The sequence below is a fragment of the Coffea eugenioides genome, chromosome 6 (assembly GCF_003713205.1).
Source record: "Coffea eugenioides isolate CCC68of chromosome 6, Ceug_1.0, whole genome shotgun sequence".
Classification (NCBI taxonomy): domain Eukaryota; kingdom Viridiplantae; phylum Streptophyta; class Magnoliopsida; order Gentianales; family Rubiaceae; genus Coffea; species Coffea eugenioides.
This window is the reverse complement of record NC_040040.1, coordinates 8,950,802-8,976,562: the sequence shown is the minus strand read 5'-3', so window position 1 is coordinate 8,976,562 and position 25,761 is coordinate 8,950,802. Positions and strand designations below refer to the sequence as shown.

General features: G+C 43.0%; 1 protein-coding gene and 1 long non-coding RNA gene across 5 annotated transcripts; both read left to right on the top strand.

Annotated features, from left to right (window-relative positions):
- The first annotated feature begins 11,451 nt into the window (after nucleotides 1-11,451).
- LOC113773490 (probable sulfate transporter 3.5) lies at nucleotides 11,452-15,268 on the top strand. The gene is made up of 12 exons (XM_027318136.1): nucleotides 11,452-11,764; nucleotides 11,881-12,088; nucleotides 12,207-12,378; nucleotides 12,685-12,750; nucleotides 12,841-12,954; nucleotides 13,452-13,568; nucleotides 13,665-13,791; nucleotides 13,900-14,186; nucleotides 14,315-14,505; nucleotides 14,669-14,754; nucleotides 14,899-14,975; nucleotides 15,075-15,268. The coding sequence occupies exons 1-12, from the start codon at nucleotides 11,452-11,454 to the stop codon at nucleotides 15,246-15,248; spliced, it is 1,932 nt and encodes a 643-aa protein (XP_027173937.1). The 3' UTR covers nucleotides 15,249-15,268.
- A 374-nt stretch (nucleotides 15,269-15,642) lies between these two features.
- On the top strand, nucleotides 15,643-20,863 carry LOC113773244. 4 transcript variants are annotated; one of them, XR_003468786.1, is made up of 3 exons: nucleotides 15,643-15,712; nucleotides 15,831-16,231; nucleotides 19,356-20,863. It is a non-coding gene; the product is annotated as an uncharacterized LOC113773244 (long non-coding RNA). The 4 variants fall into 4 exon arrangements; XR_003468784.1 differs by adding an exon at nucleotides 19,185-19,267 and having other exon boundaries at nucleotides 15,651-16,231; XR_003468785.1 differs by adding an exon at nucleotides 19,176-19,267 and having other exon boundaries at nucleotides 15,651-16,231; nucleotides 19,372-20,863.
- The last annotated feature ends 4,898 nt before the right edge of the window (nucleotides 20,864-25,761 follow it).

Genomic DNA, 25,761 nt, shown 5'->3' with positions numbered 1-25,761 from the left:
GAGGATTCAAGCGAGAACGGGCGCCCAGCTCGCACGACCGACCTCGGGGTCCTCGGGAGCGGACTCCGGTACGCGGGGAGCAGGCTCTGGCGGGGGTGATCAACACTATTGCAGGGGGACCTGCTGGAGGGGATAGCCATTCGGCTCGGCGAAATAACAGACCTCCCCCCAGTGGGGAGAGCTCAAACAAGCGCTTAAAGATGTACGAGGAGATCATCTATGGGCCGGAGGATGCGGTACCCCTAGCTTCCAATAACCACGAGGCAATTGTGATAGAGGTCGTCACGTGTAACTATAAGGTAAAAAAGGTGTACATAGATAATGAGAGCGCCATCGATGTGTTGTACTACAAGGCCTTCAGAGAACTGCAGCTGGAAGATAAACAGCTCATCCCAGTTCGTACCCCCTTGATAGGGTTTGCAGGTCCGCCGGTAAGGCCTGAGGGAATGATAACCCTCCAGGTCACTATAGGGGAGTCACCAAGGTGCCGAACTGTTCAGGTAAATTTCGCGGTGGTAAAGGAGCCGTCCTCCTACAACATGATATTGGGACGTCCAACCCTAAACGCACTCCGAGCTGTCTGTTCGACCTTACACCTCAGCATGAAATTCCCCACTCCCGAGGGAGTGGCCGAGGTGCAGGGGGACCCGGAGGTAGCTCGAGCCTGTTATATTGCAACCCTCAAGGGTAAGGAGAAGCTGGTGGCGCAGACAGTCCTTCTGGAGCCCTGGGAGCCTACTGAGAAGGAGGAGAGGTTGGAGACGGACGAAAATCTGCTTGAATTGCTTGTCAACCCCGAGCGACCTGATCGTGTGGTTAAGGCGGGATCTGGACTAAACGAGCAGGTAAGGAGGGCCCTGGAGTCCCTCCTGGAGGAGTACGCCGAGATCTTTGCTTGGAGTGCCGATGACATGACAGGAGTTCCTCCCGAACTGGCAGTCCACAAGCTGCATGTGGATCCGAGCATCCGGCCAGTGAAACAGAAGAAGAGAAACTTTGCACCTGAACGCAACGAGGTCGTTAAAGAAGAGGTGGGCAAGCTGTTGGAGGCTAGAATTGTGAAAGAGATCCACTATTCGACCTGGCTGGCCAACCCGGTGCTGGTCAAAAAGGAGGACAAAGCTTGGCGGATGTGCGTGGACTTCACCGACCTGAATAAGGCTTGCCCGAAGGATTGCTACCCTCTCCCTCGCATCGACCAGCTGGTCGACTCAACAACTGGGTACGAGATCTTCTGCTTTCTGGATGCTTTCAAAGGGTATCACCAGATAGCTCTGGATGAGGAGGATCAAGAGAAGACTGCCTTCATCACCGAATACGGTACGTATTGTTATACCACCATGCCATTTGGCTTGAAAAATGCAGGCGCGACCTATCAGCGGCTGGTCAACAAGCTGTTCAAAAACCAGATCGGCCGAAACATGGAGGTATACGTGGATGACATGCTGGTGAAAAGCCGAACTCAGGAGCAGTTCGTCGACGACCTCAGGGAGATCTTTGACGTCCTACGGAGCTCGCGGATGCGACTAAATCCCAAGAAATGCACCTTCGGGGTCAGGTCGGGCAAGTTCCTTGGATACATGATATCAAAAGACGGAGTAAGGGCTAACCCCGACAAGGTAAAAGCCATCATGGACATGGCTTCTCCCCGAAGCATAAAAGAGGTTCAACGGCTAGCTGGCAGGATGGCGGCCTTGAACAGGTTCTTGTCGAAATCTGCAGTTCGGGGTTTCCCTTTCTTCAGGGCCCTGCGAAGAGGCCCTCAGTTCGAGTGGACCCCCGAGTGTCAGCAAGCGTTTGACCAGCTGAAAGCCCACATCGCGCGATTGCCGTCCTTGACCTCTCCTGCGCATGGAGAAACCTTATTTATCTATCTAGCAGTAGGGGAGGAGGCGATCAGTGCGGTACTAGTTCGGGAAGAAGGAAAAGTCCAGAAGCCTGTATACTATGTCAGCCGAGCTCTGCAGGGCGCGGAGACAAGGTACACCTCGATTGAGCGATATGTCTTGGCGTTAGTTCACGCGGCTCGGAAGCTCAGGTCATATTTCCAAGCTCACCCTGTGGTGGTTATGACCGACCAGCCACTCAAGCAAATTCTTTCAAGGCCTGACGCCTCAGGGAGAATGGTGAGGTGGGCCGTGGAGCTGTCCGGATACGACCTCGGCTACCAACCTCGCACGGCCATTAAGGCCCAAGCATTGGCAGATTTTATAGCCGAAGGGGTCTCCTTCGGACAACCGGAACCACAGGTCAAACGGACCAGAGACGCAGCCGAGGCCCCGCAGGTCGGAGAAGCTGTCGAGGCCACGCAGACCACCCAGTCCCGAACGACCCAAGGCGTGGCAGAGGCCAGGCAGGCCGAAAAAGCTGTCCAGGTCGAGCGAGCCACCAAGGCTTTCGAGGCCGAGCAGGCGGAGGGACATGTCAAGGTCGGGCAGGCCACAAAGGGAGCTCAGGCCGGACAGATCGGAGAAGCAGCGGAGGCTGAACATGCCGAAGAGGCTGTCGAGGTCGAACAGGCCACTGGCGAAGTTGATCAGATCATTCCAGTTTGGACCCTGTTCTTGGATGGGTCGTCAAGCAAGGAAGGATGCGGAGCAGGGCTCCTCCTGACTAGCCCTCTGGGGGATGAGTTGGCCTATGCCCTGAGGTTTGATTTCAGGGCCTCTAACAACGAGTCCGAATATGAGGCCCTGGTCGCAGGGATGGTGATAGCTCGGAAGTTGGGGGCCGAGTCAATAGAAATCTACAGCGACTCACAGCTGATAGTCAACCAGGTAGGGGGAAGTTACGAAGTTAAGGAGGAGCCCCTAAAAAGGTACGTCGCCAAAGTGCATGAGCTAAGGGCCCAGTTCAAAGTATTCGCGCTCAAGCAGGTCCCTCGGAGCCAAAATAAGAGGGCGGATGCCCTGTCCAAGCTAGCTTCCACCTCGGTTGGCACGTTGAACAAAGAAGTCTTGGTGGAAGTCGTCAGAAATCGGGCGTATGACCAGGTGGACTTGTCTGTTATTCAAGTAGTGAGCTCATGGATGGATCCCATTGTACGGTGTTTAGCTAGTGGAGAGCTCCCTCAAGACCGGGTGGAGGCGCGAAGGGTCCTCCTCAGGTCGCGGGGATACGAGCTCTCAAATGGGGTGCTTTACAGGAAATCCTACCTACGCCCGTGGCTGAGGTGCATTACTCCGGAAGAGGGACACTACATCCTGCGTGAGCTGCACGAGGGCATATGTGAAAACCACGTCGGCCCGAGGGTTTTGGCCAAGAAAGGAATGCTGTCTGGTTACTACTGGCCGACCATGTTCTTGGATTCGATTGAGCTGGTAACTCGGTGCAAGTCCTGCCAGCTGCATGCGCCGATCCATCACGCCCCGACTCAGGAGATGATCCCTCTTCAGAGCCCTTGGCCTTTTTTCCAATGGGGAATCGACCTGTTGGGTCCATTTCCCCGAGCTCCAGGGGGTTATGAGCATGTGGTTGTGGCTGTAGACTATTTCACCAAATGGGTGGAGGCCGAGCCCCTTATCACCATTAGCAGCAGGTCGGTGCAGAAGTTCCTCTGGAAGAACATCGTTTGCCGATTTGGTATATCCCATGTCCTGGTCTCAGACAACGGACGCCAGTTCGCTGACGTTGCTCTTCAAGGTTAGTGCACGGAGCTCGGAATCCGGCAGCACTTCACCTCGGTAGGCCACCCTCAGGCAAACGGTCAGGTCGAAAACGTCAACAGGACCATACTGCACGGCTTAAAAACACGGATGGAGTCCGCCCGAACTGGGTGGTTGGACGAACTGCCGACCATACTGTGGGCTTACCGAACCACTCCCCGAACTGCTACTCGGGAGACTCCTTTCGTGCTGACCTATGGAGCAGAGGCTGTGATCCCGGCGGAGATAGGTGTTCCTTCGAACAGGGTTCAGAACTTCATAGCTCAGGACAATGAAGAGGAGCTGCGTCTTAACCTGGACTTGCTGGAAGGAAGGAGAGAAGAAGCAGCTATACGCATGGCCAAATATAAGGGACAGATCGCGCGACACTACAATGCTAGGGTAAAGCCTCTGGCTTTTAAGCCAGGGGACCTGGTCCTGAGGAAGAACAGCGTAAGTCGGCTTCAGGGCACTGGCAAGCTGGGTCCAAATTGGGAAGGACCCTAAGTGGTGAAAGAAGCAGACCGAGCTGGATACTGCAGGTTAGCTCACCTCAGCGGGGAAGAGGTCCCTCGTACTTGGCACAATTCCAACCTGAGGATTTTTCGTTAGGCTCGCACATGACAGTTCGGCTAAAGGTCAAAACTTCGATTAATGTTGATGTATTTCGTTAACAAGTTATTCTGTCTTAGAGTAGCTCGTTTAGGTCGGTATCGGGCCGAACGGGTGTATCTTGTGACAAAGTTTGTCGAATAAAACTAAGTATGAAGCAAAATTCTGCAAAAGGCTTTTCATTGAATTCATCAAGACTGTTCAAAAGGGAGCCGAGCTCACACAAAAGAAATTGAGCGGGGGCAGAGCAAGGCTCGTACAAAAAGAACTGCCTACCAATAGTTCGGGACCTATCCTACGACCTACTCTAGTTCTCCCCCTCTTCTTCCTCCTGCTCGGATTCGGGGGTGGTCACAGGCAGTAGGGGGTCCGCCACCAGGTCGGCCAGCTTGCGCCCGCGCGTGTAGCCCTCTACCAGACGGTCCACTTGCTCGATAGCCTGAGGGTTGTAGCTTGTGAACTTTCCCAGGTCGAATCCAGGCAGACCCAGCTCTTGCACCTCCTTCAGGGCCAGGGAGTACCCATGATGGAGCACGGGGGTGTTCAGGGCAGCCACATCATTCGTAAAGTCTGTTGACCCGAGATAGGTCCGCACTCCCTCTTGGCGACCTTCGGCCCTGGCCGCCTCGATCTGAGCAGACAACTCGGCGCTCTTTCTTTGCTCCTCCTTCAGCTGGGAGGACAGTTCGGAGTTTTTCTTCAGCTCCAGTTCGAAGCTTGAGTGCGCCTGGGCGAGCTGCTTTTTCAGACCTTCAGTTTCGACCACGGCTGCTTCGTTTTGGCTTAGCAGTTTCTCGTTGGCAGCCTTTGTTTCGCTCATCAGGGGGAGCAGGCTCTCGTAGCGCTTTGCCAGCTCGGACCCGACCACATTCACCTGAGCCGCGCCTGTGTAATAGTAGTCGAGGAGGTCGGACGACTCCATGGCCTTAACCAAGTTGAAGTCTCGCGGTAGGATGGCCCCGTGGGCGAGCTCCCTGGCTACATGTGGAAATTGGGCTCGATCGTTTATGGAGAGCCTCCACTGGGGACAGAAGTTCATTGGATGTTGGTGCGTGACCAACCGCGTCTGCGGGTCGAACAGTAGGGTAGAGCTCTGGTGTTGCCACAGGTTAGGAGGAGCTCCGGCCCGGGTTTGCTCCTCGGCGGTGTTCACACCGTAGTGGACGTCCTGACCGGGCTCAGGCGTCGGCCTCTCTTCCTGAGCTGGGGACGAGGTCGTCTCCACCCTGGCTCTCTTGGCGGTCGTTTTCTTCTTCTTCTTTTTTTCAGCCTCTACGGGCTTAGAGGACTGGGCAGGAGCTGGCTGGAGCTGGCTGGAGCGGTGGAACCGGAGCCGAGCTGGCCGGGATGGCTGCGGAGGGCTGCGGGGTGGTGCCCGGAGTGCTGGCGCCTCCGATGGTCAGAAGTGAAGAAAATCTCTTCACTGCACATGAAGAAGATCAGAAGGTCAGTATATGCATTAAAAAAAAAAAAGAGGAAGAAAGGAAAGACTGAGGTCCAGGTCGATTACAGGCTGTCAGCTCGTCCGGCGATAAAGATTTATTTTCAGGCGAGGGATCTGAGGGATTAGCTCGGATCAGCCCCGCCGCCCAAAGCTGGGCATTGCTGAACTCTTTCACCTCCAGTTTCTCTTCCGAGCTGAGTAGCCGGTTGAGCTCGTTCACAGGGAGCGGGGACGGAAGTGGATCCGAGACCTGAGACTCCGCCCTCCAGGTCAGGGGGGGGAAGCCCAGGTTCTTCACAAAGAAGAAGTAACGCTTCCAGTCTTTAATTGAGGAAGGTGCTCCCGTGAACAGTTCACGGGTGGGGGTTTTTGCTCCACTTCTGCGGGCAAAATAGAACCACCCAGGCACCTTCCCGCTGACCTTCATCTGGAAGAAGGCTTGGAACAGGTCGTGAGAAAATGGGATTTCTAAGGCACGACATAGGATAAAGAAACCTATGATGGAGCGGACGCCATTGGGAATGACCTGGGTTATGCGGATGCCCCAGAAAGTGAGGATAAAGAAAAGGAAATCAGGGATAGGCAAGCGAAGGCCAGCCATTAGCTGGTCCCTGTAGATCGCCACGAACCCGGGAGGAGGTCGGCTGGCGACCTCTCCTGGGTGGGCAGCCCTAGGTTCAAAATGGGCTGGGATTTCGTACTTTTCTACCAGCACGTCTACGTCCTTTTGCTCCAGGGCTGGGGGGATAGTGTCGACCTCTCCGAAGTCACAACTAGGTCCTCCCGAGGTCCCTGCTGCCGTCTGGATCGGAGCTGCCTGTTCAGCAGCTCCAACTAGGGGCTGGGCAGGTTGCTCCACTGGGCTCATGTTTCTAACAGGAGGTTGGACGGAAGAAGGCGCGGGTATTGGCCCAAATGAAATTGAAGGGGAAGAACTAAAGGAATCGGAGGAGCTGCTATCTAAGAGTATGGGGCTAGACGTCCTATGCCTAGGGGCTGAGCTGGTGACGTCAGAACTATCAGAACTATAAGAAGACATAAAAAGGAAAAGGGGAACTTACTGATGGGAGGAGATCGGATGAAAGGCTGATCTAAGGATAGCGCGGACTGACTCTGGACTCCTAAAGCTGGGCGATCCGACGTGCTCTCGGAAGAAAGAAAGTGAAACAGCGAACTAAGGAGGGGAGGAGCGAACTGACAAAATGAAGGAAGGGGTGTGAAAATGACGCCCAAGAAGCCTATTTATAGACAACTCACAAGGCGGGAAGATGAAGGGACGTGCATTTATTTGAACCGTTATGGGAAACCGTTCCTAACCGTCGTAGCTGGCGGACGTGACGATCGAGGTGACTGACGCGAACCGACGCGACGGTTGCGTGCACCACTCTTAGACAGGGGCCCCACACCGAGCTGACGCGATGCCAGAAAGACGGCTAGACTCACGCGCACAGTCGATGACTCTAGACTAGAGGGGGGCTAGTGTAGTGGGGCCCAGACGCACATCGGCCCGGGCCACGAACAGCCCAGTCCGACCCACGAGCTCGGACTGGAGGTACTGGGCCACGGTTTCAGGTCGGCCCATGCAGGCGCCGCCTCTCAGGCGTAGGGGCCTGATGGGCTGCGAGGTCCGCATCCTTAGGCTTGTGTCATGGAGCCCTAGGAGTCATTCACTCCAGTAAGGACTCCTTGTCCTACCAGGAAGCTACTACCTGAGCATCTATAAATACTACACAAAAGAGAGGCACAAGGTACGCTATTCATAGCACAATCTCTACTCTTTCACTTACAAGATCTTCCTCTGACTTGATCGTCGGAGTTGCTACAGGGGACTCAGCCCCGCAGCTCGCCCGCGTGCAGGTCGGACCTTCACTTCGGCAGTCGCATCAGAGAGCAAATTTACACAGGACAGCAAAAAGTAGGAAAGAATAGATGAAAATTTGGGACACACGACAAAAACACATAAAAGGGCTCCATAGGAACTGGGGAAAGAATAGATGTAACTTTTTTTTTTTTTTTAAATAGATACAACAAGTTCTGAAAAGTCTAAAATTTTGAGGGATGTGGTCACTTAATACTTATTTAGTTATTTTTCAACAAAATCCTCTGGTAAGAAGAGATTGTTCCGCGCGAGATTTCTGGTAACGTACGTGTTACTAGTAATTATTGTGAACCTGAAAGTATTAAATTCATGTCGATCAAAATTAACTCAAACATGGGAAGACCTCAGAATCAACACGTACTACTACATTCACATAGCTTCGTAATCCGGTTAAATCCTTCGCTTGACCAAAAAAACTAATTGAGCAATGCAAAATGGAAATAGATGAAAATATCAGAAACGAAAATGCGGAATTAGTTCAAATTATAATGATAGTATGATGCAAAATATTCATATAGGTTATCAATATTTAGTTACAATTTACAAACATAGTTGGTTTTTTTTTTTTTTATGTTGTGAGTATTTTAACTCTTTAATTTGCTCGTTCCATCTAGTATCTACCATTTGGTACATTAAACATTCAAAAGAAAAAGTAAAGACAAACCAAAAAAAAAAAAGTCAGTAAAAAATAGATGTATATTATATTTTTCACAAGAAGAAAAAAAAAAGAAGAAATAATAGAGGTACATTTTGCCCGTATAGTAATTGCCATTGTAAAGTGGAGTTAAGTGGTGAATCTAGTCTCAAGGAACACGGCAGGTTTATTCCAGCCGATCCCATTCCTATTTTCACTCCAACCAAAGCCTAATTCAAGGTGCCACTGATTTTGTGCTTATCCAAACCAATCAGATATTCTGCGTTCTATAAGGAGATTTAATCCGCCAAAATTGAGGTGGTATTGCATAGGAATGTATGTGTGTATATATTTACATTCGGATATTTGAAAGTTTTCTGAAACTAGGCTTCCCTCCGGAGTTAATATCCTCGCATTGCTTTTCCCTCTCGGGTAAGATTGGCTTGGGAAAGCATTTCCAATACAAGCTTATCCATTCTCTCTTCCACCCTTCTCTCCGGAGTTAATAGCCTCTTTTATCCTTTTTTTTTTTTTTTCCCTTTTTTGTTAATACTTCCAGAATCTGTAACCTGTCATCCCCGATTTATTTAATACGTCACGTAGATTACCAGTAACGTCACGTAGATTACCAGTACAAGTAATTTACGTGACGTATATCACTTATTACATTCAGCATTCTATATCTATATATATTTTAGGAATTTTTTTTTAAAAATATAGACTTGCAGGCTCGAAGCGCTGTAGAATTTCAACTCGTTAGACAGCTGAATTTACCGCAAGGTCAGCACTTGCATGTGTATTTTCCTCCCTCTTTTTCTTGGGGAAAACTTATAATAATGTTTCTTGATTTCTTTGGAAGCGTTGAATTTTTGTAATTTTTAATGATGGTTTGATGGGATGATCATCATCTTCTTATTCAGGTGGTCAAGACATTTCTCTTTTCTTGGTGCATTCAGGGCTTCAATCCGGGGAAGGAAAGCACAGGATTTGTGATTTTGAAACATCCCGACTGTACATTTGAGTCTCCTCCTTGTTTTAGTAGTTGGCTTGATTTTGGTAAGCAAATTCTTAAAATTGATTCGCGCTGTAGAAAATCTTGTTTATTTTCTGAGTTAATGTCATGCGTGCATCATCCACATTTATGAGTTAATCTCATATATTCATTGTGCTATTATTGGTCTCTGAATTTTTTTAAATGTATCAAATCTGTTGCACATTTTTTTTCAAAACATAAATTTGAAAAATACAAAAATTGCAACAAAACTTGCAATGAAAATTGTAAGCAATAACAAGACAAAGTTACAAAAACTTCAAGGCTATCATATTTATTTATGTTATCTTTTCTACTCCTTGAAAAGACAATAGAAAATACAAGAGAATAAACTTCATTTACCTTGAGATTATCGACTCCAGAAGAATATTTTTTAGATACTGATAATATAAATATTGGCTTTTTAGAATTACGTTTGACAAGGGAAAAATAACAAAAGAAAAAAATGAAGGAAGGTTCAGAATGAAAATTGGGGAAAATATTAGATGGGAAAGAGAAATAAAGGGTGTTTCTATCTCCATCCTAGCACATATGCAGTCTATATGTGACAAAAAAATGATCATAAAGGTAATAAATTTTAAAATTAAGTTACTTTGGGTATATATTTTGAAAGAAGAGTTATTTTGGTAATAAACTCTAATGTCATGCATGCATGATCATGCATTATCCACATTTATGAGTTAATCTCATATATTCATTGAGCATTATACATAACTCTGGTAAACTCAAGCATCCATCTGTGATAGTTGTACACTATCATTAACTCAAATAAGAATGGTTACTCGCAAAAGATAAGGGAAACTTTATGGTGCACCGTCATTTTTGCTTTTTCTCGTTCTTCTTTTTTATTTAAAAAAAAAAATTTCATCCATAAATACTCGACAATTCAATTCAACGTATACAGCGTATTAAATATTTCTTTATTGACACATTATTTTGCATAAATACTCGGACAATTCAATTGAAGTAGATAAAAACTAGTATCAATTCAATCCGTTTTAGTGATTTTCTTTTCTTTTTCTTTGTGGGGAGCTTTATTTGGAAAGTCATTTTCCATGAAAGAAGTACTCCTGGTGGAGAGGCGAGTCTAGGGGGCAATTATGTCGGAGCCGAGCCAATGTGTTGCTCAAAACAAAATTGCATGACGTGAGGCTCCAAACGTAAGCCTCAGCGAAGGGGTTTTGGAGTGGGGAAGGTAGTTTTCCCTTAACATTACTATGTTGGAGCACTTTTTTGTGTGCTGAGGTTGTTGGTTGTTGCCTGTTCGGGGAAAAAATGTACCATCTAATAAAACCTTACCAGAAAAAACCAAAACCAATCCGAGAGGGGGAAAAAAGAAAAAGGAAGCAATATAGAGATAAAGAGAGAGGATGGAAAGTTACTTAATTAGTCATTTTCGTCTTCCCTATTGCATGGTTAATAGTAGACATGGTAGATTATAGGACCTCCCTTTATTAAAGTTTTACCTAATTAGACAACCACCAATAATGATCCCTAGAATATGTATCAAATCTTTATATTTGGGGTCAATAAGAGAGTCTTCGTTAACCAGTGAAGGAGTATCCACAGGTTGGAAATTCCGATTTTTCTTCTGAAATCTGAAAGGTTCTGTCCTAGACAAAACTCAGTGTCCTTGTCAGAAGGGTACTCTGCTATTAAGATTGTCCCCGATTAGATGTCAAAAGTGTTAAACAGGGACCTGAAGGGATAACAATAAATCTTCTTTCTGAGGTTAGATATGCCGCTAATGTCAGTTACAATTGGTTTCTTGTAATTTGCTTTTGCAAGTTGCAAAATAACACAGTAATGGTCAATTTTTGACAAATCAATGCTGTAGTATTTATTGCCCGCGCTGGGTTGGTCTGCTGGTGAAAATAGCCTCCTTAGGTGAGTTTCACCTGGGTTCAATTCCGGGCAGCAACCCAGTTGTTATCTTCTTCAGCATCGGTCGAGCCCGCTCTGCTGGAGCGCTGTGGGATTAGTCGGGTGTAGATCCGGATACCCACAGCGATGACAAAAAAAAATAAAAAAAATAAATGCTGTAATATTTATTTTGTCAATGCTTGCATCATCTCCCACTATTTTGTTTCTTTAAATACATGCATTGCTATTCAGTTTCAAGCCCCGTCCTGAACTCTTCCTCTCTTCTTGAAGCTGTACATATCATATCAAGGTTAAGCAGCAAAAATGTCGATTGATAGTAGTTCCGCTCATGGGGTGAACTTTGCTGAGCCGCGAAGTTTTCCGACTGTCTTTAAATCCAACTTCAAAGAGACCCTCTTCCCTGATGATCCATTCGGCCATCTCAAGAATGAGCCCTCTTCACGCAAAACATTGAAGGTGATTGAATACTTTCTGCCGATCTTTGGTTGGTTGCCCAGGTACAATTTGGCTCTATTCAAGTATGATCTTCTGGCTGGCATCACTATTGCTAGCCTTGCAATTCCTCAAGGAATCAGTTATGCTAAGCTCGCCGAGATTGATCCCATTATTGGATTATGTAAGCGCCCTTTCTTTGTATAGATAACTACTACCAAATGGATTGGATGGTTCTTTTGTTGCTCTGTTTTGGCGGTTCCACTACTAGTAATGGAATTACTGGATTTGTTATTGCAGATTCGAGTTTTGTCCCGCCTCTTATTTACGCACTATTTGGAAGTTCCAAGCATCTTGCAGTTGGAACAGTGGCAGCTTCCTCATTGATCATAGCTGCATCAATAGAAGAAGTGGTACCTGCTTCGGAAGATCCCATATTGTATACCAGTTTGGTCTTTACATCCACCCTCATTTCTGGTCTGGTTATGTTGGCGTTGGGCGTATTTAGGTGAGTATGTATTTACTGACAAGCAGAGAAACAGACTGGATTCGCTATAACTTGTAAAAAGTTGAGTGCCTGAGATTAATACATAATTACCGATGGGCTGTCGCGAAATATTCTGCAGATTGGGAATTTTGGTTGACTTTCTATCGCATTCGACAATCACTGGTTTTATGGGAGGGACAGCAGTACTTATCTGCCTCCAGCAGTTGAAGGGCATGCTTGGTTTAAAGCATTTCACCACCCACACCGATTGTGTTAGTGTCGTACGTGCAGTTTTCAAGAACAGAAAAGAGGTTTTTCCTTCACATTCACTCACTCTTTCCATAGCATCTTCTACTACTTCTTTATTTCCTTTTGAACTATCATCATTTCTAGTACCTAACGTTGTAAGGAAGCTCCATTTCAATGACCCTCCGTTGTTATAGCCTAATGTTAGTTCGCGGAATTAATAGGTAACCTTGTCCTTCTTAGTACACTAGGAAGGGAGGTCATGGTCAAACACATCCAGATTATGAAAAAGGAAAAGGAACAGGAAAAAAAAATACTACTACTATTTATGCGATGCATAATCTGAGGATTAACCTGTTATATTTGAACAGTGGCAATGGGAGAGCGCACTTGTTGGAATCATCTTTCTTGCTTTCCTGCAATTCACCAGATTTGTGGTAATGTTCTGTCGCTTATATGTTTTTTTAGCTTCTGTTGTCCATGCATAAAAAATATACTGATTGAGAGAAACATTTGTCCCTCTGCAGAAGCAAAGGAGACCGAAGCTATTTTGGGTGTCAGCAATTGCTCCCATTGTTACCGTTATTGTGGGAGGTCTTTTCGCTTATTTTGGTCATGCGGACAAGCACGGCATTCCTATTGTGAGTTTTCCTTTCCTCCGTAATACTAAAAGATTTAATAGAAGTGAAACATAGAGTGATAGTACTACAAAGAAAGAAAAAACATAGTAATTGCTGATAGACCACAAGAGAACAATTATTATTACACTTTTAGTCCCTCAAATTCAAGAAAACTGGATAGGAAGAATTACGGAGCATAACTAAGAAAGAATTTTGGGATTGCTAATCAACTTGACTGTTTCCGTCATTTCGATTTTTAGAAATATAGTCCTAATGCAGAATTATTAGGAAAATACTTTAAAATTGCGAAGGGATTGATCTTTCTTTTTTTTTCCGCCCCCCCCCCCCCCCTGATTATGGTCCTGGACCTAATAATCATCTGCCTGGCAATGACTGCTTAAAAGATAAAGCATAATTTAACTACAGTTGAAACATTTAATGTGATTCCTTCTTGATAAATATGAATAACCCTTTCTTTTCTTCAAAATTCCCTGCGTTGGAATTTGTATTTATTACAGGTCGGTGCTCTGAAGAAGGGAATAAATCCTTTGTCCATTAATCGCATAACATTTGATCCTAAATATATCGCTGGACCTCTAAAAGGTGGAGTTGTTACAGCAATGATCGCTATAGCAGTAAGATATCGAAATTTGAGTGCCGTACCATTGACAAATGAAGTCAATCCTGTAATTATTTTTCTCAAACAATCGGAACTATGATATATGTTGCAGGAAGGAATTGCTATCGGAAGAAGTTTTGCGATCATGAAAAATGAGCAAATTGACGGAAACAAGGAGATGCTGGCTTTCGGCCTCATGAACATCGTTGGATCTCTCACTTCATGCTACTTAACAACTGGTACCATGATAACTTCTTTATCTTTAGTTTGAAAATCCCACAAACAAGTTTTGTAAGATGGAATTTGTTTAATCTCAAATTGACGACATACATCCTAATTTTTTGCAGGACCATTTTCAAAGACAGCAGTGAATTTCAACGCGGGATGCAGAACCCAAATGTCAAACGTGGTGATGGCCATCTGCATGATGCTGACCCTCTTGTTCTTGGCACCCCTATTCAGTTACACACCCCTCGTAGCGCTCGCAGCCATTATCATGTCAGCAATGTTAGGTCTGATCGAGTACGAGAAGGCTTATCACCTCTACAAGACGGACAAGTTCGACTTCGTTATTTGCATGGCTGCATTTTTTGGTGTTGTCTTCATCAGCATGGACATGGGACTCTGCCTTTCGGTAACGTAACCTTGGTCATAGCTCATGAGTCACCATTCATTCAGGACGTCCATCCATGGTTACTTAATTAGTTACCTACCAAATACGAATCCATCAAAACGTATTTGAGTATTTTGTTGCTTTTGCAGGTGGGGCTGGCTTTAATCAGAGCGCTTGTGTATGTGGCAAGGCCTGCAACTTGTAAACTCGGGCATGTACATGGTTCAAATTTGTATCGCGACGTAGAGCAGTATCCCAATGCGACTGACATTCCAGGAATCCTTGCTATACAGTTAGGGTCCCCTATTTACTACGCAAATTCCCAGTACATAAGAGAGAGGTACGGCATCTCCAAATTATTTGTTTTACCACGCTAAGTAATTACTACTTATTATTATGTTTTTAACTTTTGTACTCGCTAATGCTGGCAGAATTTGTTGTTCTGATCTTATCTCTCTTTTCTTTTCTTTTCTTTTCTTTTCTTTTTTGGGGGTGGATTGCAGAATTCTGAGATACCTCAAAACTGAACAGTCGGATGCAACATTAAAAGGAACTGGTCACATTGAGTATATATTACTTGATTTGGGAGGTACGCACAACAACTTGCTTTGACCCGTTAATGTTTCACGTTAATGTTTCGAAAGCAAATATTGCAACCTACTCTACAAAACAAAGATGATTAATGTTTTGGCAATGCTGCTGCTAATGATCAAATATAACTAACTCTTTATAGGTGTTTCATCCATTGACATTACGGGTGTGGAGGCATTTGTCGAAATCATGAGAATTCTTGAATCAAAAGAGATCAAGGTACGAATGGACGACTTGAATGAATTTATTTTTAGGAATCCTTAGGATCATGATACAAATAATAATTGGTTTTTTTGTTTTTTTTTTGGGGAAATGCAGATGATCTTAATAAATCCGAGGCTTGGAGTGATGGAGAAATTGACAGTCACAAAGTTCGTGGAGAAAGTAGGGAAGGAATCAATCTTCTTGTCGATAGCAGATGCAATTGAGTCTTGTAAGTTTTCGATGAAGAGTTCCAAGGGAATGAACGTCGTGGATGTAAATGTCGCATAAACTGCATCCGGCGACCGAGGGAGGATTAATACCTAAACCAAATAAGTTGATGTAAATTGAATTTTGTGTATAATACAGACTCTGGAATTTGGGGCATATATCCTTAGAAAACGTGTACATTGGCAATTTTAGGAAAGTTTTCATGTAGCCTCGCTTCCTTTCCTTTCCTTTCCTTTCCTTGCCTATCAACCCGTCATGATGCGTCTTTTAGAAATGGGCCTGAATGCAAAATGTGCATTGATTGGATCAGCATGCTGTGGACTATTGAATGAAACACATATTGGGCTTGCCCGTGCGATTCGGTACACCAAAACGACACAAATTCCAATATCTAATTCGAGAAACACAAAAGCCGTCAGCAAAGAAGTAGTCACGCACGTAGCTACTGCAAGTCTGCAATTAGGATTTAGCAACGGTTCTGTCTTTGGACCCTAAATTTCAATAATTCCTCACTTTTAATTTAAGTAAGCAACCGACCAAATAAATTTTGTACCAGCAGCCAAACCGCTGAAATTTCAAATCTCTGCAAATTACTCCAGTTAATAATTCTTCTAGGCTGTAATCCGTTCGGTTGACTTGCAGGTGAGGGGGATAGTTATGTCCGCCGGTATGGGTATGCCTCCGGTGATCAAGTTGGATAGTCCGGATACAGGCAAAGGATGGGGATGAATAAATAAACGATTTTTCTGCCACATTCTTGCGTTGTTTTCCAGCAAAAACTGCTGACGCCGAATCTCTTGAGAAATGCGCTTTTCTGCTACTCTATGTTATCCGTTCAGCAGTAGCTCTTTTCTCTTCAGCCGGCATTTCTGCAGCGGCTGTCCCTGTTTTATTGTCGTACTTGTACTCCCAACTTCTAACTGTTTCTCTGTAATATTTCTGCAGCTGGTTTTGCGTGTAGGACAAAGTTCTAATGCTTTAGAAAGAAGCCCAACCGATTCTAGACCCTGCTCTATTTATCCTTCCACATGCCAATTCTCCAGGTACTCTTTTTTTTTTTTTTTCCTTGTTTGTTTTGCGGTGCATTTAATTGCACAGTTTGATTTTTTGTGCTTGTGTGATGTGTCAATTGTTAAATATTAGTTGAAATGGTTTGGGCAGCTTAATGAGACTATGATGATTAGCGAGGTAATCTTTAGTAAACAGTGAAGCCTTTGAGTTTCATGCCACAGATGTTTCCATTAATTGGGCTATTAGTTGGTCTCAGCTGCAAACGGGAAAGACTTTAGCTCAGTTTCATATTTTGTTTTTGGATGAGAAAATTGGAAGAGAAGAATAATTCAGAAAAAAAGAAGAAGAAGAAGATAGATGGAAGAAATAGAAGAAAACGAAGCGAGAAAATGGAAATGGTCCCAAGAGTATAGTGTTCAAAATGTTGGGCTCTCGAAGTTTAGAACTAGCCTTTGCATTTCGCAATCCACTTTAACCTGACGTCCGGGCTCTGGCTATTAACTTGCAGTTGAAATATGTATTGTAAAAAAGGCTATAATCCCAGTTCTGCAATGATTGCATCGTAATTCTTAGATGCTTATATTAGCTGAAAAGTATTGAGCTTGAAAGCATCTCTAGCTACACAGAGAAGATAAGCTATAAATCTGCAACGGGTTATAATTAAGCAAACTCAACAAGACTTATCATATTTCCTTCCAAATTTGCACTGCTGCGCTGCTAGTGTTTGTTCTTCTGCATACTGCTTATCAAGATAGATGAGATTCAATGAGACAGTTCGTGTGAAGGGCTTCCTTGCTCTGGTCTTTGGGGTTGAGACTTGGTGCTAAAATATGTTAGTTTTAACTTTGAGAAGAAGCAAATGTGATGAACTGAAGAATCTCGTGGTTACAGAGGTCTGGTTATATGCTTCTGGCTCTTCGTACAATCCCCAGCAGCTTTCGCAACATTTTCCTTTTTAACTTTTGCTGGAGTTAGTCATTACAACATCTTGTGCAGTCATTTATGGCCAGCTTTCATCTTTAAATGTTGGTAGCAAAGCATTAGGGGCTGTGACTTTCATGCATTAAATCTTAAAGTAGTGTTAATGAGGAGAATGATTCTCCACATCAATGGCACACAGGTAGGATAGTAAACCATGGTGGTTGTACTATTGTCCAGCACTACTATCGGCTGAAGTTTGCACAGAGGATGTAGGCCATATCCATGTCATAGCACCAATTACCACCATAGGGAAGTTCCAGCTGTGTGACACCTTGCCTTCTTCTTGATTCCTTTGGAGTTCTACGTCCCCATTGTGCCATTGTCATAAAACACTCGGGAAGTTCCAGTTGAGCTGGTCATACGTAGGTTAACCTAATTGAAAAAAATCAAGGGTTAACACAATCACATTGTTTTGTCTATTGTGTATGATGATGGATTTAAAAAATTTTGATCGGTTAAAAACCTGAGTAGTTCTTAGTATGTTCACTTGAAACCAAAGATACCGATATCTTGGCAGCATTCCAAGTAAGTGCTGCTGTACTGCACTTCAGTGCAGCTTTGCAAGTGAGCAGTTGGTTTGGTTTGGCAATCATTGGCACCATGAGTAAGTTATAACTGAATTTAAGTTTCACTAGATATTGTTAAAGTAAGAATCTTGAAATGGAAACTGCACGTAATTGCATTAGTGTGCAGTCCTTATTTTGGCCTCTGACTTTTCAAAGAGGGCTGCACTGTGATCCCTTTCCACGATGGGCATGGAATAGGGATGGCAATGGGGGCGGGTGCCCGCGGGCAACCGCCCCGCGGGGGGCTCTCGGGGCGGGGGATGGGGCGGGGGCGGGGGGGAATTTTTTCCCCCGCTTAGAAACGGGGCGGGGGCGGGGGAGTATACCCCCGCCCCATCCCCCGCCCCGCCCCCCGCAAAACAAAAAAAAGTATATATATAATTATATATAACATGTAAGTTAATTAGTTATAAACTTATGATAATGATATTATTAGTTAGATGTATTATATAATGTATATTAGTTTATGTAATATAATTGATATTATCAATTATATGAATAATTCTACATGTCTACTAATAGAATTTATTAATTAGTTATACTAAATTTACTAATATATTTATACTAAATTTCTAATTACACTTAATAGAATAATACTTTTTTCTCAAAAAAAACCACAAACACAATAATGAATTAGTGATTGCATTTGTACTAAAAGTGAAAACTTGACTATTTTAGTTATATTTATTTCATCATATTGGATTGTATTCAAATAACTTCTGTTTGATTGTTTTTATGAGTTTCAATTGCAAAATTACAATGAATAATAATTTGGTGATGTGTTGATATTTTAGTACTTGATTATTTATTAAAATTTAATTATAATAAAATTATATAATAAAATTTTATTAACCCCGCGGGGGCACCCGCGGGGGAAGCGGGGCGGGGGCGGGGCGGGGCGGGGGGAGCAGGAGGCGGGGGACGGGGCGGGGGACGGGGGGAACTAATAGGCAACGGGGCGGGATGGGGGAGGGGTCCCCCGCCCCAACCCCGCCCCGTTGCCATCCCTAGCATGGAAGTTGGTACGACTGCTAAAATACCAACTCAGTGCTCTACTCAAATTGCTGCATGCTTTAGAAGACTATTTCTTCGTAAAATGCTAGTTTAGGTTTTTTTGATCATTTGCATCTGTTATGGAAATACAAACTAACTACTGGAATTCAACTGAATCTTAGCTGGTCAAAATGACAATTTTGATTGGTTGCTACACTAATCAAACAAAGTTTAATATCCTCTAGCTTAAGACTGCTCAATGACCTGTAAAAGATGATGAAGATGTAAACGAAATATCTTAATTGATTAATTCTCTGAACAACTTGGTATTGAACTGAGGTATTTAGACCTCTTGTCATTTCTACTAAACTGATTTGAAATCCTTAGTTGGATCATTGCGTTTTACTTGTTCATGCTAGTGTTAATTCTCTCTTAGGTATTGCAGAATATATCTCAAACATTTTGTTGTTCTTCCAACAATAATATGACAAGAATGCTGGTCTGGTCATCTGATCATGCTGGGAACATGTAACGTGACACCCTATTTTGTGTTTACTTTTACTGGAAAGAAGAGGTTCTCACTTGGAGTTCTGCTTACTCCTGCTTGATTGAGTAGGATTCTTCTTCTGCAGGCCAAGTGCCGCCTGAGATCAGTCCATACTCTTCGTGGAGGAACAGAATACGAAAATTATAGGAGGCTCAATTCTTCCTGATGGTGCAAAATCAAAGGTTTGAAGATGTGGTGGCTACTATGACATGTCTACTTCAATGAAGTATCTTTAAATAGAATGCTCTGAAGCTTCACATATCTAAACGTCATAGGCTATCCCTGATAGCCAATAGCTCCAGGACACTTTCTTAACTAAAGCAGCATAATAATGTTGGATGTATTATTTCAACGTACACATTTTTGCATTTGGAGATTGTCGTTTTGGTCCATTCTCTTTTAGCACTTAGTTAAGAATGACATAGAGCTTCATATAGATGTGTTTAAGGTGAATGTTGGCAGTTTTGCTGCAGAGAATAAATTGGGGCGGTGCAAAACCAGGCTCATAATATAAAAAACGCTAGACATCGTCATGAAGCAATGTGCTGAAAGTGAACAGGTTCACGACTTAACTCTTGTCTCTCTGACATGGTCTAAATTTTAGTTTTCCATGGAGTAAGAAGAAATCATTTTTCTCTCGTTCATAAAATTAGGACGTGTGAATTTTATGGTAATTTTTCTGTACCAACTAGGTAACCAAATTCCAGAAGCTAATGCTTACAAACTAGTATTAGTCTTTTACTCGTCAAAAGAGCCCAGTGTTAATGTGAATTTAGAGTTTTACCTTTGAGGATCTCTCGTTCTGCCTTGTCTAATTTTCCATGTTATAAAGCTGCCAAATCATTACGGGTTGAAGATGGTAAATGCCACCTGTGCAGGAGCAAGTTCAGGTGAGTTTTCAATTGAAATGGAAATTATTTTTTTTTATCAGACTTCTTTTTTTCTTCTTGTCATTCACATTTCTTTGCTCTGGAAATTGTTCGAAATATTGCATTACCCAACACATTTGCTAGAACTTCTTCAACTTTGACAGCTGCAGGAATTCTGCAACTTCAAAACCTGGTTACTGTATTCTCATTCTTTACAGATGCAGCCACTCTGTAATTGTACCTATAGATGAGAGTGACATGTATGTTTATTTTCCCTACTTCTGCATCTCCAGTAACTTGCTATCATTAGTTTCGGGTGTTACCTCTTTGCCAACCTTGAATTCAAATAGAAGACGGTCAAAAGATGTTGAAAATTGGTTTTTACGAATCTGCTTTCGATAGTCATATACTCCTTTATTTGGCATCCACCTTGTTCCTCTTGTAACCACTTTAAAGTTGAGAAAATCATTTCTCGTCTTCCAGCCATATACTAGAAGATGCCTTTCAATGATTAATCTCTCAAAGCATGTCTTTTGCAATAGCCATCCTTTTTGAGCTACAAATGTGATAGGTTGCCTAATTAATTTGCACTTTACATTTTTCTCCAATTAGGAAGCAGCCCTTCGCCAGGGCGTGGTCAAGTCTAGTGGCCTCCATGTTATTGATTCCTTCACTACTGTGGAGGACCAGACTAGCACTGATTTTGGCAGTTTAGTAGGTGGGACCAAAAACTTTGAAACATTACTGAAACTTAATCCGTTCATGGTTTCTGTTTACTGTACACCTGTGAAGACTAATTTGCACTTACCCTTTTCCGTCTTATGCCGTTGTATTTTGTGCCACATACTCCTGCTGCTCTATCAAGCGCAACGGCCATTTCTCTCTTTTGTCGTTTTTATTCGGACATGTGAGTTTAAACAGAAAGGAAAGGAAAGGAAACCATGGTGGTGGCATGACTTGTCGGACATGCAACACCAACTTAAGAGCTTAAACCCAGATAGCGAATTGAAGTCTGTCAAATATATCCTTTCATTGGGCAAGCTTTAAGCAAGAACAGTCATCCTTGTGGTAAATTTAGATGGAAAAAATATTATATGGAAGCATAAAATATAATACCCAGTTAGTGTGAAAAGTAGTTTTCCCGTTTCCTGTGTTCTACCCCGTCACTAAATTATCAAATAAGATCAATAAGAATGCATGGGAGTTCTTTTCTGTGGGTGGGGCGGGGAATTTGGGGAGAGCTAAGAATAATAAAATTTGCTATTTCCAGTGTTGTTCCTAGAATAAAATTTGCTATTATCAGTTGAGAGTGTTTTTCAATCATGCCCAATCATTGGATTCCCTCTCCCTAATGTGCACAATTCCGACAGGGGGAAAAAGACGATAAGAGAACGGGGCATTTGTCTTAAGAATAAATCCAAGAACTGTTAGTCTTTTAATGTGATCAGGTATGTCGTCTTAGCTGGCATTTGCAAAATTGGGCTTTGCATTAGGTTGTTTAGGCTTTTAATGCTGGGTGCATATGATTTTATCAGAGTCCTGGGACTGCCGACAAGTTAGATGGACCTACATAATTCTCTCGGTTCTTTGCTGCCTACGAATGACTTCACTTCACGTAAGACAATAACAATAATAATTAATGTCTCTAAATCTAGACATCTAATTTTACTGCAGGTACTACAGTAAGAGAACCGAAAACTGAGAGTAAAATGAAAAGAAAAGGTGGAGCGTCTTCATTGATACAGCCGCGGTGCATGGCTTTGAGAAATTTAAGAACCACCAGAAATTGTCGAACAAGGGATTGATTTGCCGTCAGCCGCATAAAACATGTATTTTTCGGTCTGAAAACCGATCGGATTGGTCCCTGCCCCTGGGGGGTTGACTGAGCCGGAACATACCTATAATCACGGGAAAATCAGATCCCTTTGAAAAGTATAAACACAGGCAGCCGATGACAGGTAATAATCAGCCGTTTGAATACTTCTGCACAGCTGATCCTTTTTTTTTTTTTTTGGTAATACCTGTATGTATTTATTGTATACTAAATAAATATAAAAGGATAGATGGAGGTAATTAGAGTTGTATGATCGGCAATGACCAATTGCTGCAACACAGAAGTTTGCTTCTGCTACCGGTTATTCTAATAGGGGGAATTTAGGACCAAGTCATAAATAGGGGATTAGTTTGAACTCAAATTAAAGTACCCATCTAATAGTAAGGGGAGCAGAGGTTGAAAGGGACGGTACAAAACCATCATGTTTGAAATGAACGTCACAACTTAGGCGAGAGGCTTTTCTTTCGGCTCAACAAAGATATACTCCTTACTAGTATATAGCAAGTGGTACAGAAAATAGGAAAGTTGTCTGTGTCTTGAGAGTGTAGTAGACCATCCATCCAGCTTGTTAATTAGCTGGAAAACAAAAAGATCTATACGTAATGCAAAGATATCATCGACCCCCCCCCCCCAAAATAAAAAAAAAATAAATAATAATGATGAAAAGAGACCGTGATAACGCGGAAATGATAGTAGAGGCTTAGGCTGAAGCTGAGGCTTCCCCAATTGGCAGGGAAGCATCTTCCATCCCTAAATGCGAACCTAATTCTGGGTTCAAACAGGGGGGCGGGATAGAGAGGTAGATTAAACTTTAAAGAGACAGCAGCATATCATATGGGAACGCTTGTCTTAAAGAGGGACCACTTGGACCTTTGCTTATCTTAAATTTGGTGCTCTCATATATTGAGGCTTTTCATGCTATCACAAACAAATGCCTCCAACATATTTTTATTTGGTTTTTTCAACAATAGAGGATATGCTCCCCCCGTATTACCGGCTGTACAAATACTACTATTTCATTTCCGTTGAGAATACACTACTGTACTACTACGTTAGTAACTAAGACAGGAGGCTGCCACGCTAGAAATGACGGTTGGTACCACAGAAATTCGAGGGTTTATCAGTTAGCTTGCATAGGCAGCTGGACACAGAAAAGGAGAGAGTGCTACTACTACTACTACATGGGGGAGATGATGAGAGAGGTTGTTATTTATTTAAGGGAAATCTGACAAGTCTTTTCCGGGGACCGTTTCTAGCTTTTGCCCGATTAGCGTTTAAAAGATGATGAATAAAGAAGCAGAGGATAAAAACTGAAGTGCCGGGGGAGCACAACAAATACAAGCGTCACGCATCGAAACGGCACCTGCGGCTGTTGCCAAAACATATACATATAAGTAATTTTTACCTTTTTAGCAAAGACAGATAGCAGAGTAGTACAACAGGAATGGTGATTTTTTATTTTTGTCCAAACGGTGGCCGCGGAAAAAACGACGACGGCATTCACGGTAAATTCCTCACCATTCATCGTCTTACATTTGGCTACTCTACCCGGCACTGGCAGTTAAGATATTACTCCGCGAATCATGAAGGCAGCACGATGGGGGTCCTACCTGCGGAGGAGCTATTTTTGTCCTATAAATTTTAGTACTTGTTCCTCGTGGTTTGGACCCACCCACCACAATTTTTCTCCAAAAACAGAAGGGCCCAAACGATTAATAGGACTGCGAACCAATAATAATATAAAATAAATAAATAAACAACCCTCTTCTTCCACTGCCGACTAAAAGGTGCAAACAAGAAAACCGTGAAATTGGAAGCCTCTTATTAATGGAAAATTCAAAGAGAAAATTTTCATTTTGGATTTTATTTTAAAAAACTTTTTGTAGAATATGTGCTCGCCTTTAGATGACCCTTTTACTCTCAGCTCAAAGTTTTGTTGAGTTGTTGTGATCCCTCTTTTTCTTTCGGCACTTTTAGTTTAATTATTCGTGCCTTTTGTGAGACTTCCCAAACGCCATTTCAACCTAACGATTACGCTGCGTGGTCCCCCGGGGCATAATTTTGACCACTGGTGGTTGTGAGGGATCAATTAATGTCCTTATCTAATTCTGAAGCCTTTTTTTTTAAAAAAAAAAAAAAGAAAAGTATTTACCTTTGCTTTTTGTCGGTGTCTACTGTATAATTTTAATCTCCTATTCTTTCCTTCTCATTTTGGGATTTCTTTTTTTTTTTCTGGGCATTCTCGGAAGTTTATAATTAAAGAATCCTCAAATGATCCCAATGGACATTTACCTTCATATATTTTTGGTTCAGACTTTAGACTAACTGCCATTTTAGTGCTCTATCTATAAATAAAACAGACCTGATTAATCATTAGATTTTGGTTCAATGGTTAGGTTGAGAGCCCTTCTACTGACTAGGTTCGGAATTCAAATCCTGTGTGATATTAATTTCCGACAATTTATTTATGTGTAAAGTTTGGGTAGTTTTCAGTTTCTTGATGATCCCTACGCGGTGGAGTATTATGTCAAGATAACCAAAGTTCGAAAGGAGCCATCTTTACTTAAATAGCACATGTTTAGAGGTGACAGGCACATGCCCCGATTTAATTACTTCTCCTCTGGTTGAGAAATTTTCAGCCACAGCGAGGAAGAATGATCAAAATGGGATGGGACGTGACGCATGTATAGAAATACCGTACGTCTTTTCTCATTCCATGATTTGAAATCTACGGACCAGCAAAGTATGGCGTTTTGAAATAAAGCGCAAGTCATAACAACTACTAATACGATATCCACGGCTAAAATGCTCTAATGCGAGGCGTGTATGTGAAGTTACGTTCAACAAATCAAAATCATCCCACGTGCTGCCTTTAACTATCCAATTTCAATCCGTGGGGGCGGGGGGCCCCCATAAAAAAGGAGCACCCCTACGGAAAAGTTAAAACACCAACCGTGACCTAATTAATTAAAGATCATGTAAAAAGTAAATTATGTGGCTTCTTGTGTTTGTGAATTGAGGATTTAGTACCCAGCAATAAACTGAGTGCAACGTAAGAATAGAAGTCTACCAGAGAGAAAATAAATATGTGTGTGCATATTGTGTATTAAAAAAACTCGTTTTAATTATTATTTTTAGAAGTTTTTTTAAAATATATTATAACGATTTAATATATATGAGAAAAAATGTGGTTAAAAAATGTATTCATAAAAAGCGTAAAATATTTTACGTCAAAAATCACAACCCAAACAAGTTCTCGTTTGAATTGCTATTTTTTATTTAAAAAATATATAGCAACAATTCGACGTATGTAATATAAAAAAGTAATGTAAAGAATTTTTTATTAAAAAACTACAATCCAAGCTAGGCCTAAACCACTTGTTAGCCGTTGCCTTTACGGTCGAGTTTTGGCAATTTGCACGGGGAAAATCCTAGTGGCTATGAATTAATTGGTCCGTCGCTGTCTATTACATTTTCCTTTTACTATTAAATCAACAGTGACGATGATTGAAAATTCTCCTCCTAATATTGTATCTTTGGCCAATGGCGAGGGAGAAATCACGGATTATGACCGACGCAGAGGGTTAGAGAAAGAGAGAGAGAGAGAGGTGTTTGGTCGCCACGTAAGAGGAGTAAAGAGGTGTCCAGCTGGCACTAGCAGTAGTGCCGGCTGTCATCTTGTCAGGACTCAAATGGCTAAACGTGCTTACGTGGAGACTATTCTCCACAACGAAACACGCGGTCGTTGGATGACGTGGACGCTCTTATCTGC

Coding starts and splice junctions, on each gene's coding strand:
- LOC113773490 (XM_027318136.1), top strand. CDS start 11,452: ATGTCGATTGATAGTAGTTCCGCTCATGGGGTGAACTTTGCTGAGCCG. Junction 11,765..11,880: donor TGATCCCATTATTGGATTAT/GTAAGCGCCCTT, acceptor TTGTTATTGCAG/ATTCGAGTTTTGTCCCGCCT. Junction 14,506..14,668: donor TCCCAGTACATAAGAGAGAG/GTACGGCATCTC, acceptor GGTGGATTGCAG/AATTCTGAGATACCTCAAAA.